Raw genomic sequence first — 12,986 nt, forward strand, 5'->3', positions numbered from 1 at the left:
GTTACCTAAACATTGTTGTAAAGTTGTTGATCAGACCAAGAATCGCAACAAAAAAATATAATCAGTAGAAATTCTTAAATGATTACAAAAAAAATCTCATTTTTTTTGTTTGACCCAAAAAAAAGATGACCCATTGGAGTTCACCGCACTTCCACGCCTATTACCCGACGGCCAACTCATATCCAGCGGTGGTGGGCGAACTTTTGAGCGCCGGAATCGGTTGCATCGGATTCTCCTGGATCTGTTCGCCAGCCTGCACAGAGCTGGAAGTCATCACGATGGATTGGCTGGGAAAAATGCTGGGTCTGCCGGAAGAATTCCTCAACTCACACGACGGCCCAGGTGGAGGTGTACTGCAAGTATGCATCATTACTATTGTTAACATTGTCATGACTAGGCATCAAGTGGCCTCTAATAGTACGCTCGTTTTTATAATTTTACAAAGTTGTAAAGTAAAGTGGTATAACAACGCTTTAAGAACTTTGAAAAAGTTCATTCATTTGTATAATATTGAGGCTCATAAGTTACCTCAACTGTTTACTTTGGATGCTGTCACCCAGCTGACACTACAGATAACACCTACATTGGTCATAAATTACAAGAAAATCAATGTAAAAGTATTTAAAGTAGTCTAAAAATGATTTTTGATTGAAAAAGTCAGCGGGTATTTACAGCGTAAAACGTTGTGTGCTATTAAAAGGAAGGGGTATTTTGGTCGTACTTTGCGTGTTCTTTTTTTCCTTTTACTCTAGATTTGATAGCGAAAATATTTCATCAACTCGAATCATTTAAATTAGCTATTAAAGAGAAAATAAGAATAATAATTTGAATATTGCAGGTTAAAAAATTTCGTTCTTAAATATATATGTTAAGATAGTATAAGTGCAAAGAGAGTATCGGGTATTACAAAATAAATCTTTTTTTTTAATTTTGATACGAAAACGTAAATGCTTACGATATGATAAGCAACTTTTTAAATTCTAATTTTATATATATATATATATATACCTTTTTCAAGATATTATACCTCCTCTGATATAAAAACTTGTATTGTAATACACATTCACCTCACTCGTTTTATCAGCAGTTGCATTAAATTTTTAAATCCATTGAGATAAAATTAGCTGAATATACGAAAATTTCAAAAGTCAAATGCCATGTGATAAACGTGGTATCAATACTTTTTCGTCGAACCTTTTTTATTCTTGTTACCTCTCATATTGGCTTAAGCTGCAGTCAGTCTGAGCAGTAATAAATTACATTTTTTAAACACAAAAGATTTCAATCATCTTCAGACTTTTCTCGGCACCGTCCAAGCACTTAAAGATACAGCTCCAGACAAAGTATTAGCAATGGAAATCCGCATTGAAATGTCGAGTAGTTTTATCTGATTTCAAAATTTAAACGAGCAATTTGATGCTCAATCGTGTGGATAATTTACGAATATTTAAACATTCGTTGGTGGAAATTGCGAGAATCTGAAAAAAAAAAAAAAAAAATGAATAAATCATTTTATATGACTCAATTATTACAATCTTCAGTAGTACCTGATTATGCAATGGTATCCGGTATAAATTTCAAGGATCGACGTCGTTGTGTTCAAATTGAGGGATTAAAAACTAGCAATTTTAGTGCATTGTATTTTTTTTTCTTTTTATTTTCTTATTGAAAGGTAATTACAAGATGCGATGGTCCGATTGCGTGTACAGTGCGTTTGCACTTTATATGGTGTATTTATGTACACACACATAATACGGACAAGCAGAACTCGTTACTCGAGTATACAGCAAGGATTTCGATCAATTATTTAAATTACAGATTCACTATGATTGTTCCGATATGAAAATAATGATCAAATGTGCCTCTGGTATTTTTTTTTTTTTTTTTTTTTTTTAATCTTAACATCTTGCGTTAGTAAAAGCAATTTTTTTTTTTTTTAATTCCTTTATTAAATATAATCGCTGATTACGATGTCTACAGGGATCCGCGAGTGAGGCAACCCTCGTTGGTTTATTAGCTACCAGAGAAGTAACCGTTAATCGGATCAAGAAGGAACATCCCGACTGGGACGAGGGAATCATCAGATCGAAATTAGTGGCTTACACATCTGGTGGGTATATACTTTGTGGTACTTGTACATTTTAAGTAATAACTTGCTTAAAACACAATCAACCCAACTAATCCCTTTTTTTTCTTTCCATTCATGAAAAAAGCTCAAGTGACGCGTGTATTTGTACAGTATGAAATAATTTTTATTGCTCAGATCAGGCGAATTCGAGCGTGGAAAAGGCTGGTTGCCTCGGCGCGATGATCATGCGGCTCTTGCCGACCGACGACCACTGCCGGCTACGAGGCGCCACCCTACGGGAGCACATCGACAAGGACATCGAGGCCGGCTTGATACCCTGCTACGTGGTGGCAACCCTCGGCACCACACCCACCTGCGCCTTTGATGACCTCGAGGAGATAGGGCCCATCTGCAGGGAGCACAACATATGGCTGCACGTTGACGCGGCTTATGCGGGCGCGGCCTTCGTTTGCCCCGAGTACCGTCACCTCATGTCGGGAGTCCATTATGCCGACTCGTTCAACTTCAACCCGCACAAGTGGCTTCTCGTCAACTTTGACTGTTCGGCTCTATGGTCGGGACTCCCATCCAAGCCTATGGCACAGAATCTCCTTTGTCCCGTACCCACGTATCAATGATCTTGTGTTTTTTTACAGGGTCAAAGATTCGCGTTACCTAACCGAGGCGTTTAACGTCGATAGGATATACCTGGCGAACAATAAGCAAGGCGCCGCGCCTGATTACAGGGTAAATATACATATATACCTACATCGACTCGTTTTAACTCTTGTACATGTGTAATTTTCATCGTTTTTTTTTTTTTTTTTTTTTTTCTCTTCAATTGAACGCAAGTAGCACTGGCAAATTCCTCTGGGACGGAGGTTTAGATCATTGAAGCTGTGGTTTGTTTTGCGGGTGTACGGAGTCGAAGGACTGCAGAAGCACATACGGAACACGGTCGAGTTGGCCAAGTTGGTCGAGACGTTCGTGAGGAAGGACGAGAGGTTTGAGGTCGTGTTTGGCGCGAACATGGGACTGGTGTGCTTCAGATTGAAGGTGAAGGGAAAACCACGAATAATGAAAAAACTTGAATATTCATAACGGAGGAAGAACGTTTGGTACGATTACGGTGACTGTTGTATCGTTGCAGGGGAATAACGATTTAACGAAGCAGCTGCTCGACAAATTGATGGCGAGACGGAGAATTTACGTGATTCCCGGGGCCTGTGGTGACAAACTGCTCGTGCGATTCGCTATCTGTTCTCGTTTGACCATGCAAGACGACATTGAGTTCGCTTGGGAGGAAATTAGCGGCCGAGCCACCGAAGTTTTGCAATCAAAGTCGCAACCGCCGTTCAATGCAACGGTCAATGATTTCGACGCTTCGAGGAAGAAATCCGGCGAATTAGTCGCCAGAATAAAGAAGCTTGAGATCGAGGATACAAAAATCAATTCAAAGAGCTCGTGAATACAGCCAATTGTCTGTAATCGTCATTTTATTGATCACTTTGCATTTTATATATTTTATCCTTGTTACAAGTAGATTTAGATATAATACCGACGAAAAAACATGTACATACGAATAATTACTAGACGTATTTTGCCTTCAATACTTATTTTGATATATTTGATTGAGTTGTATTACTTTTTCGAAGATATTACGTATATACAAAAGAAATTCATAAATAAATTAGTTTTATCATACGTATAGTTGGCTTATTTTGCATTTTTAATTACATGTTCGCTGTCAGTACGTTATATACTTTACACTATATGCTATCGACTTATCGACAATGTACAGATGCATGCGTATGTATATATGTATCTGCAAATACCGTCTAATTTCGACGGCTCTTACGAAAAACAACGGAACTCAGATTTTCCCGTTTAAAATAACATTGGAATTTCTAAGTTCTGTTGTTTTTCGTAAGAGCCGTCGATTTGATCCACTAAGTAAATAAGCTAGCGAAAAATAACAATTTGTTTATAGTAACACAAAGACAATTTGATTTTTATTTGTCTAGTTAAAAAATCTTCAAGAATTATCCATAATATCGACTGTAGTGTTTCCCTGATGGCTGTATTCCGCAAATGCTGCCAGCTGCAGTTTAATTATTTCGTAAATAATGGCAAAGCAAAGCTCTAATTAAAATTTCAAGACTGTTAACAGTTTTGAATGTAAGTTATTGATGAAAATTTATATTTCAATTTAGTAGTAATCACTACTCACTACTGAGTAGTGCCATATAAAGGATTTCATTAAACCATAAAAGTAGAATATCTAAACTTTTACATGTCGATTTTTGGGTCAAAGATAAATCGTCAACTTGCCGCAAATAGCAAAAAATACGTCAACTCTTTCTCTTCGATCCATAAGATCAGTTGCGGCTGGTTTATAATTAATAAAGCGGATCTACTGTAAGATAGTAATAGTTATTTGGATCAGCGCCATCTAGCGGTCTTCATTTTTGAGCAAAAAGTGGCCTCTAAAATTCTCAATCAGAGCAATCAGGATTAGAGCCATTTAGTCAATTATAAACTAGCCGCAACTTATGGTGAAGCTGAAAAAAGAAAAAATAACGATACATGTGTTTTTGGCGGCAAGTTAACAATCTATTTCCTACCAAAAAATCGACCTTCTATGTATTTATACTTTTAAAGATGAATTTTTGAGTAAAAGGTTTATTGATAACTTGCCGCCAAAAACACATATATTGTTATTTTTTTATTTTATAGCTACGTAAAGAGTTGCGGCTGGTTTGTAATTAACCAAATAGCTCTTAGCTCAATTGCTCTGTATGAAAAGTTTAGGGCCACTTTTTAGTTCAAAAATCCGTAACGCTAGATGGCGCTGATCCAAATAACTATTGCAGCTACTTACAGGAGAGCCACTTTATTAACTATAAACCAGCCGCAACTAATCTTAAAGATGGACAATAAAAAGTTAAGATTTTCTGTGTTATATGCGGCAAGTTTACAATTTATCTTTAAGCCAAAAATCCACATGTAAAAGTATAAATATTCTACTTATTTTATGTGGCTTGTAAAATCAACTATATTCACAAACTTACAATACCTTAGACCTTTTACCATTGACTTTTGGAAGCACAGGCAGTACAGCCCTTTGACTTTATAGTTTAAATCTACAGTTATCTTAAGTATATGATTTGTATTGTGTCACTGAAATCTTGAATAACGATCAAGCCCATACGTGAATTCTTTAGTCTAAGAGACGACCGAAGAAAAAAGGCTTAATAAAGAGTTTCAGTCACACGAAGAGTCTCCGGAGAATGAAGCATTGCATCTCTCATAATCAGAGAATGTTGGGTTCTTTGTTTATTTAAAAGACTTGAAATTTACTTATCTGTATTAAATGTATTTTTTATTTAGTAAGATCCAATGCTCCATTCTTAAGAGACTCTCTCTGTGACTGTGCTTCTTTTTTAGGCCTTTTTTCTTCAGTTGTCTCTTTTCGACTGATTAATTTACGTATATATTTGATCGTAATATAAGATTTGTGTAACACAAATTTTTATTGAAACAAGGAAAAACCAAATTTTAAAGGAGCAAATGCATATTTACAGTATCAACTGTTATGATTAAAAGTTATAAAACTTGAACAATTGCTTTATTCAAACGTTTTATCAAGATTTATGTTTCACTTTTCTCGTTGGTAAATCTTATTAGTTCACAAATTTCTCTAATATTCTTCTATTTGTGATGCTAGTTAATACTTTCAACTTGTGTGTTATCAAACTTTGTTATTGTAATATTAAAACCTCACAACATGAATGTGTGATACATTGCACTGTAACATAACACTGAAAGTTTTTTAAATCAAACATAAACTAGTACATTATTTTTAAGGATTAATCAAAATGAATTTATTATGTATAACAACTCGTTAACTTTCAATATTTAAAATCATTTAACAGTGTACATACAAGGTCATTTTAATTAAAAAATTAATCAAGGTAGGATTGGAAGGATCAAATTCTGCAGACTAACAATAAGATTTAAGAGCTGCTTGTATAATGGACATTATTTATTTGCTAAATGTAAAACAAATAAAGCTCTATGTGTAACTAACAAATTTTTTTTATTTACAAATAAACACAAACCCTTCACACAAAATTGTGAATTTTCACTTTCTTTTTATCTTAAACACCTCTGATTTAGTGAGATTAAATGCTTCATTCTTATGAGACTCTTCTTGTCTCTGAACATAATTTTTGAGCCTTTTTTCTTCTGTCATCTCTTTTCGACTGATAAATTCAAGTAGTTATTTGATTGTTTTTCAAGATTTCTGTAACACAATACGTATCCTATATAAGTAAACTGTTTATTTAAACTATAACGTTAAAGGGCCGTACTTCCGTAAGTTAATGGTAAAAGGCTTAAGGTATTGTATTTTTTTTTCATGTGGTCAATTTTATAAGCCATATAAAAAAATAGAATATTTATACTTTTACACGTCGATTTTTGGCTCGATGATAAACTGTAAACTTGCCGCAGATGACACAGAAAATTTTAACTTTTTATTGTCTATTAACCAAATTAGTTGCGGCTGGTTTATAGTTAATAAAGTGGCTCTACTGTGAGCAATAGTAGTTATTTGGATCAGCGCCATCTAGCGGTCTTGATTTTTTGGCCATTGGTGGCTCCTAAAATTCTCAATCAGAGCAATTTGGATTAGAGCCATTTAGTCAATTATAAACCAGCCGCAACTCATGGTAATGCTATAAAATGAAAAAATAACAACACATGTGTTTTTGGCGGCAAGTTAACAATCTATTTTCTACCAAAAAATCGACTTTATGTGTATTTGCACTTTTGAAGATGAATTTTCAAGTAAAAGATAGATTGTTAACTTGCCGCCAAAAACACACATATTGTTATTTTTCAATTTTATAGCTTCATCATAAGTTGCGGCTGGTTTATATATGACTAAATAGCTCTAAGCTCAATTGCTCTGTATGAAAAGTTTAGGGCCACTTTTTAGTTCAAAAATTCGTAACGCTAGATGGCGCTGATCCAAATAACTATTGCAGCTATTTACAGTAGAGCCATTTTATTAACTATAAACCAGCCGCAACTGACCTCTAGATTAGACAATGAAAAGTTGACGTATTCTGTGCTATTTGCGGCAAGTTTACAATTTATCTTTGTGCCAAAAATCGACATGTAAAAGTGTGGATATTCTACTTATCTTAAATGGCTTATAAAATCAACCATATTCACAAACTTACAATACCTTAGACCTTTTACCATTAATTTATGGAAGCACAGCCGTTTAACTTTTTATGGTTTAAATAAACAGTTAACTTATATGATATGTATTGTGTTACAGAAATCTCGAATAACGATTAACACATACGTGAATTATTCAGACTCAAGAAAAAAGGCTTAAAAAAGAGTTTTAGTCACACAGGAAGAGTCTCCTAAAAATAGAGCATTGGATCTTACTTAATCAGAGAAGATTGGGTTCTCTGTTTATTTATAAGACTTAAAATTTACTTATCTGTAGTAAATTTATTTTTTATTTAGTAAGATCCAATGCTCCATTCTTAAGAGACTCTTCCTGTGACTGTACTTCTTTTTTAGGCCTTTTTCTTCAGTCGTCTCTTTTCGACTGATTAATTTACGTATATATTTGATCGTAATTCAAGATTTCAGTGACACAATACATATCATATACTTAAGTTAACTGTTGATTAAAACTATAAAGTCAAAGGGCTGTACTGCCTATGCTTTTATACGTCAATGGTAAAAAGCTTAAGGTATTGTAATTTTTTTTCATGTGGTCGATTTTATAAGCCATATAAAATAAGGAGAATATTCATACTTTTACACGTCGATTTTAGGCTCAAAAATAAGTTGTAAACTTGCCGCAGATAGCACAGTATACGTTTAATTTTTATTGTCTATCTAGTAGATCAGTTGCGGCTGGTTTATACTTGATAGTATTAGTTATTTGGATCATTGGCATCTAGCGTTGCGGATTTCTGAACTAAAAAGTGGCCCTAAACTTTTGAAACAGAGCTTTAGCGCGTAGAGCCATTTAATTAATTATAAACTAGCCGCAACTGATTTAGTAGCTATAAAATAAAAAATTAACGATATGTGTGTTTTTGGCGGCAAGTTAACAATTTATTTTTTACTCAAAAATTCATCTTTAAAAGTGCAAACACACATAAAGTCGATTTTTTTGTAGAAAATAGATTGTTAACTTGCCGCCAAAAACTTATGTATTGTTATTTTTTCATTTTATAGCTTCGTTATGAGTTGCGGCTGGTTTATAATTGATTAAATGGCTCTAATCCGGATTGCTCAGATTGAGAATTTTAGAGGCCACTTTTCGCTCAAAAATGAAGACCGCTAGATGGCGCTGATCCAAACAATTATTACTATCTTACAGTAGAGCCACTTTTTTAATTATAAACCAGCCGCAACTAATCTTGTAGATAGACAATAAAAAGTTGACGTATTCTGTGCTATCTGCGGCAAGTTTACAATTTATCTTTGAGCCAACAATCTACATGTAAAAGTATAAACATTCTACTTATTTTATATGGCTTATAAAATCGACCATATTCCCAAACTTACAATACCTTAGACCTTTTACCATTGACTTATGGAAGCACAGGCAGTAGGTACAGCCCTTTGACTTGATAGTTTTAATCAACAGTTAACTTAAGTATATGATATGTACTGTGTCACTGAAATCTTGAATTACGATCAAATATACACGTAAATTAATCAGTCGAAAAGAGACAACTGAAGAAAAAAGGCCCAAAAGAGAAGCACAGTCACACGAAGAGTCTCCTCGGAATAAAGCATCGGATCTCACTAATTGAAAAATACACTCAATACAGATAAGTAAATTTTAAGTGTTATAAGTAAACAAAGAACCCAACCTTCTCTGACTATGTGAGGTCCAATGCTCCATTCTTATAAAAGACTTTTCGTGTGGCTGCTTCTTTTTCAGGCCTTTTTTCTTCGGTTGTCTCTTTAATGGACTGATTAATTTGTGCTTCCGCGAGTTAATGATAAAAGGTCTAAAGTATTTTAATTTTGTAAATATGGTAGATTTTATGAGCCATATAAGATAAGTGGAATATTTATACTTTTCAGGGTCCATTTACAGGTAAAAGACATATTGTAAACTTGCCGCAAGTAGCATAAAAAATGTCAACTATCTATTCTCTATTAACAAGATCATTTGCGGCTGGTTTATAACTAAAAAAGTGACTTTACTGTAAGTAGCAATAACTATTTTGGATCATTGCCATCTAGCGGTCTCAACTTTTTGGCCAAAAGTGGCTCCTAAAATTCTCAATCAGAGCATTCAGGATTAGAGCCATTTAGTCGATTATAAACCAGCCGCAACTTATGATAAAGCTATAAAAAAGAAAAATAACATTATATGTGTTTTTGGCGGCAAGTTAACAATCTATCTTTTACTCGAAAATTTATCTTTAAAAGTATAAATACACAGGAGGTCGATTTTTTGGTAGCAAATAGATTGTTAACTTGCCGCCAAAAACACACGTATCGTTATTTTTTCATTTTATAGCTTCATCATAAGTTGCGGCTGGTTTATAATTGACTAAATGGCTCTAATCCTGATTGCTCAGATTGAGAATTTTAGGAGCCACTTTTGGCCAAAAAATAAAGACCGCTAGATGGCGCTGATCCAAATAACTATTACTATCTTTCAGTAGATCCGCTTTATTATTCATAAACCAGCCGCAACTGATATTGTAGATAGACAATAAAAAGTTAAAATTTTCTGTGTCATCTGTGGCAAGTTTACAGTTTATTATCGAGCCAAAAATCGACATGCAAAAGTGTAATTATTCTACTTTTTTATACGGCTTATAAAATTGACCACATGAAAAATAATTACAATGCCTTAAGCTTTTTAACATTAATTTATGGAAGTACGGCCCTTTAACGTTATAGTTTAAATAAACAGTTTACTTATATAGGATACGTATTGTGTTACAGAAATCTTGAAAAACAATTAAATAACTACTTGAATTTATCAGTCTAAAAGAGATGACAGAAGAAAAAAGGCTCAAAAATGATGTTCAGGGACAAGAAGAGTCTCTTAAGAATGGAGCATTTAATCGCACTAAATAAAAAATACATTTTTTACAGAGAAGTAAATTTTAATTCGTACACATAAACGAAGAACCCAACCTTCCCTGATTAAGTGAAGCCAAAACCTTCTCTGATTTTTTCTCTAAGTAACTAAGTATATGTATATCGCGAGAGTGACTCGACCTTTTGTGAATTTTTTTCAAAAGAAATATAAATACTTAGTTGGGAATCAGCCTTGCTACGTGGCGCCAATTATACCGCGGGCTTTTTTAAATTGAAATTGTGGAATTTTAAACATACAATTAATACAATGTAACAAAACAGAATAACATCTAATAGGGCGCCATGATAATTGTTTTGCCGGTTGTGACAGATTATTTTTGAGTGAAAATAGTGTAAGCTATTAAATTTTCACGTGCACAGATGACGCGAAAATTGCAGGAAAAATCTATTATCGCGTAGTTTACACCGTATGAGATGCTCCTAGCGAGATCTCGATTTTCTTGTCTGGCTGCTAAATGTAATCTCAAAAGGTAAACCTCACAGTTAAACTTTGTCGGTGCTGGTGTTACGGTTATCTTCACCATTAATAACAAAAATAAACATACACCAACACTCCAACTGCTGATACTTGTTTTGTGGCGCAAAACGCGTCAAAGTATACATTAAAATGCTCATCAAATTATACTTGTTTCATTTGTGTTTCCGAGTACTTGTAGCCGATAAATCAACTGTAATTAACACTCTTCAAAAGTCACGGACTAAAGAAAAGTATTCCTAACCTCCCATCTACCCTATAGATGGCTGGCATCCTCGACATCAGGTGGCAGCGGATCCGGAAAGGATACACCGCCATGCGCAAAGATAGCGAAATTCGACACCTGCCAACTGGATCCCTGCATGATAGACCCCTGCAACCCGGAGCCAACTGTAGTGATCATCGGCGCTGGAATGGCTGGCCTGTCAGCGGCCAACAGACTCGCCCAGTGCGGCCTTAAGAACTTCATCGTTCTCGAAGCCACAGATCGGTTTGACTTTTTTCTCTTTTCACGTGATCCAGCAAATAAAAACAACTACAACATCAATGTAAAAATAACAAAAACTACAACAGTCCAGGGGGCCGCATCCACTCGTGCTGGATGGGCGATATAGTGGCTGAGATGGGCGCGACGTGGATCGAAGGCGGCTGCTCGGCCAACCCGGCTTTCACGCTCGCTGCCCAGGAAGGCCTGTTGAAGCCACCGCTCTTCAGACCTGACCCGAGCAAGGGCCTCTTTCTAACGAGCGACGGCCGGGCTATCGACCTGCCGGTCAGTATAACGGCCTATCACACCTTCAAGCAGATAGAGCAGCAGGCCGCGGCACTGTTTTCCCTCGGTTGCGGCCGCAATCACGGGAACCTGCTCAACTTCATGGGCGTGAGGATACAGCAGGAGCTGCACAACTTCCCCGAAGAGCAGAGGTACGACGCGGCCCGGGTCATGTACGGACTGACGAATTGCGTGCGCTGCCGGTGTGGCGACGACCTCTCTCTCGTTTCGGCGGACCAGTTTGGGAGCTACATCGAGGTGCCTGGGGGCAACGTGCGCGTGCCCCTCGGCTACGTGGGTATCTTGGCTCCGTTGCTGCGTGGCATAGCGAGCTGCTCGATCAAGTACTGTAAGCCCGTGAGCTGCGTGCGCTGGGGCGCGGTCAACGAAGCCTGTCCCCGGGCCCTGGTCAAGTGTTGCGACGGCGATGAGTTCGCGGCTGACTACGTTATCGTCACGGCCTCGCTGGGCGTCCTCAAGCACCAGCACGACAAATTATTCTGCCCGGCCTTGCCGGCTGATAAGGTCGAGGCTATCACTAGATTGGGCTACGGCTGCGTCAACAAGGTCTTCCTCGAGTACGAGAGGCCATTTTGGGTTTGGCACGAGGGCACTATTAGGCTCGCGTGGTCGGCCGACGAGCTTGCCGATCGCTGTGATTGGCTCAAAGGTATAAACACAGACATGTGTGCTTGTTTTACAAGTACCGTTATGGTAGCTTTCCATTTTATACTGGACGATGAGGTATCAAAGTCAATTATTCCCTATTTGGTACTCCCCGCAGGCATATCGATGATAGAAGAGCTTCCAGGGTCGCAGCACGTGCTTTGCGCGTGGGTGTGCGGTCGCGAGGCAGCAGATATGGAGCTCTGCTCGGACGAGGAGGTTGTCGACTCGATAACCCGACTCCTGCGTAAATTCACGGGTGATCCTACCTTGCCCTATCCGTCGAATCTGCTGCGCAGCAAGTGGTGCACGGACCAGTACTTTTCCGGCTCGTACAGCTACCTTGCCATGGATAGCACGGTCGGGCATCAGTGCGACTTAGCGAGCCCGTTGCCAGGTAAGCGTGATAATTTTGGTATCTGTTATTGTTTTTGTTTGAAAACATTGATGATAAGCATTTTTGGCTGATTCTCGCCCCCCCACCCTCGTTATAATCATGACGTAGGTTCGTGCGAGCCGGTAGCGCCGATTCTGCTGTTTGCCGGTGAGGCCACGATTCCCGGGCACTACAGTACCGTTCACGGGGCGAGATTGAGCGGGATCCGCGAGGCGGATCGTATTGTGCAACTGACCAAGCGTTTCGGTGGTCCACCGAAAAAACTCCCAGGCCCTAATCCAGCTTGTCCGTGAATGATTTGCATTCAAGAATCGGTGATTGTCCTTATGGAGAAATTGTTTTTTGTCTTTTCAATAAAAAAAGGTGTATTTTTGACGAGTATTGTTTCGTTTCACGGGACATGTGGAAGGTGAAGGAAATTGACTAACAAATGAATCGG

General features: G+C 37.3%; 2 protein-coding genes across 2 annotated transcripts in view; both read left to right on the top strand.

Annotated features, from left to right (window-relative positions):
- Positions 1–3,642, top strand: part of LOC106636878 (aromatic-L-amino-acid decarboxylase) — a 3,961-nt gene extending 319 nt beyond the window's left edge. The window contains exons 2-7 of the mRNA XM_089593341.1: positions 126–359; positions 1,981–2,110; positions 2,264–2,642; positions 2,725–2,815; positions 2,924–3,124; positions 3,219–3,642. Of these exons, the coding sequence (XP_089449467.1) occupies positions 126–359; positions 1,981–2,110; positions 2,264–2,642; positions 2,725–2,815; positions 2,924–3,124; positions 3,219–3,536 (1,353 nt within the window). The 3' untranslated portion in view covers positions 3,537–3,642. The remainder of the gene's footprint in view (positions 1–125; positions 360–1,980; positions 2,111–2,263; positions 2,643–2,724; positions 2,816–2,923; positions 3,125–3,218) is intronic.
- Positions 3,643–10,617: 6,975 nt separating this feature from the next.
- LOC106636915 (peroxisomal N(1)-acetyl-spermine/spermidine oxidase) lies at positions 10,618–12,922 on the top strand. Its single transcript, XM_014349466.2, has 5 exons — positions 10,618–10,707; positions 10,975–11,202; positions 11,286–12,154; positions 12,269–12,547; positions 12,656–12,922. The coding sequence occupies exons 1-5, from the start codon at positions 10,652–10,654 to the stop codon at positions 12,838–12,840; spliced, it is 1,617 nt and encodes a 538-aa protein (XP_014204952.2). The 5' UTR covers positions 10,618–10,651; the 3' UTR covers positions 12,841–12,922.
- The last annotated feature ends 64 nt before the right edge of the window (positions 12,923–12,986 follow it).

This window comes from Copidosoma floridanum, unplaced genomic scaffold (assembly GCF_036245765.1).
Source record: "Copidosoma floridanum isolate Cflo_tuat_1 unplaced genomic scaffold, Cflo_Japanese_pri ptg000019l, whole genome shotgun sequence".
Classification (NCBI taxonomy): domain Eukaryota; kingdom Metazoa; phylum Arthropoda; class Insecta; order Hymenoptera; family Encyrtidae; genus Copidosoma; species Copidosoma floridanum.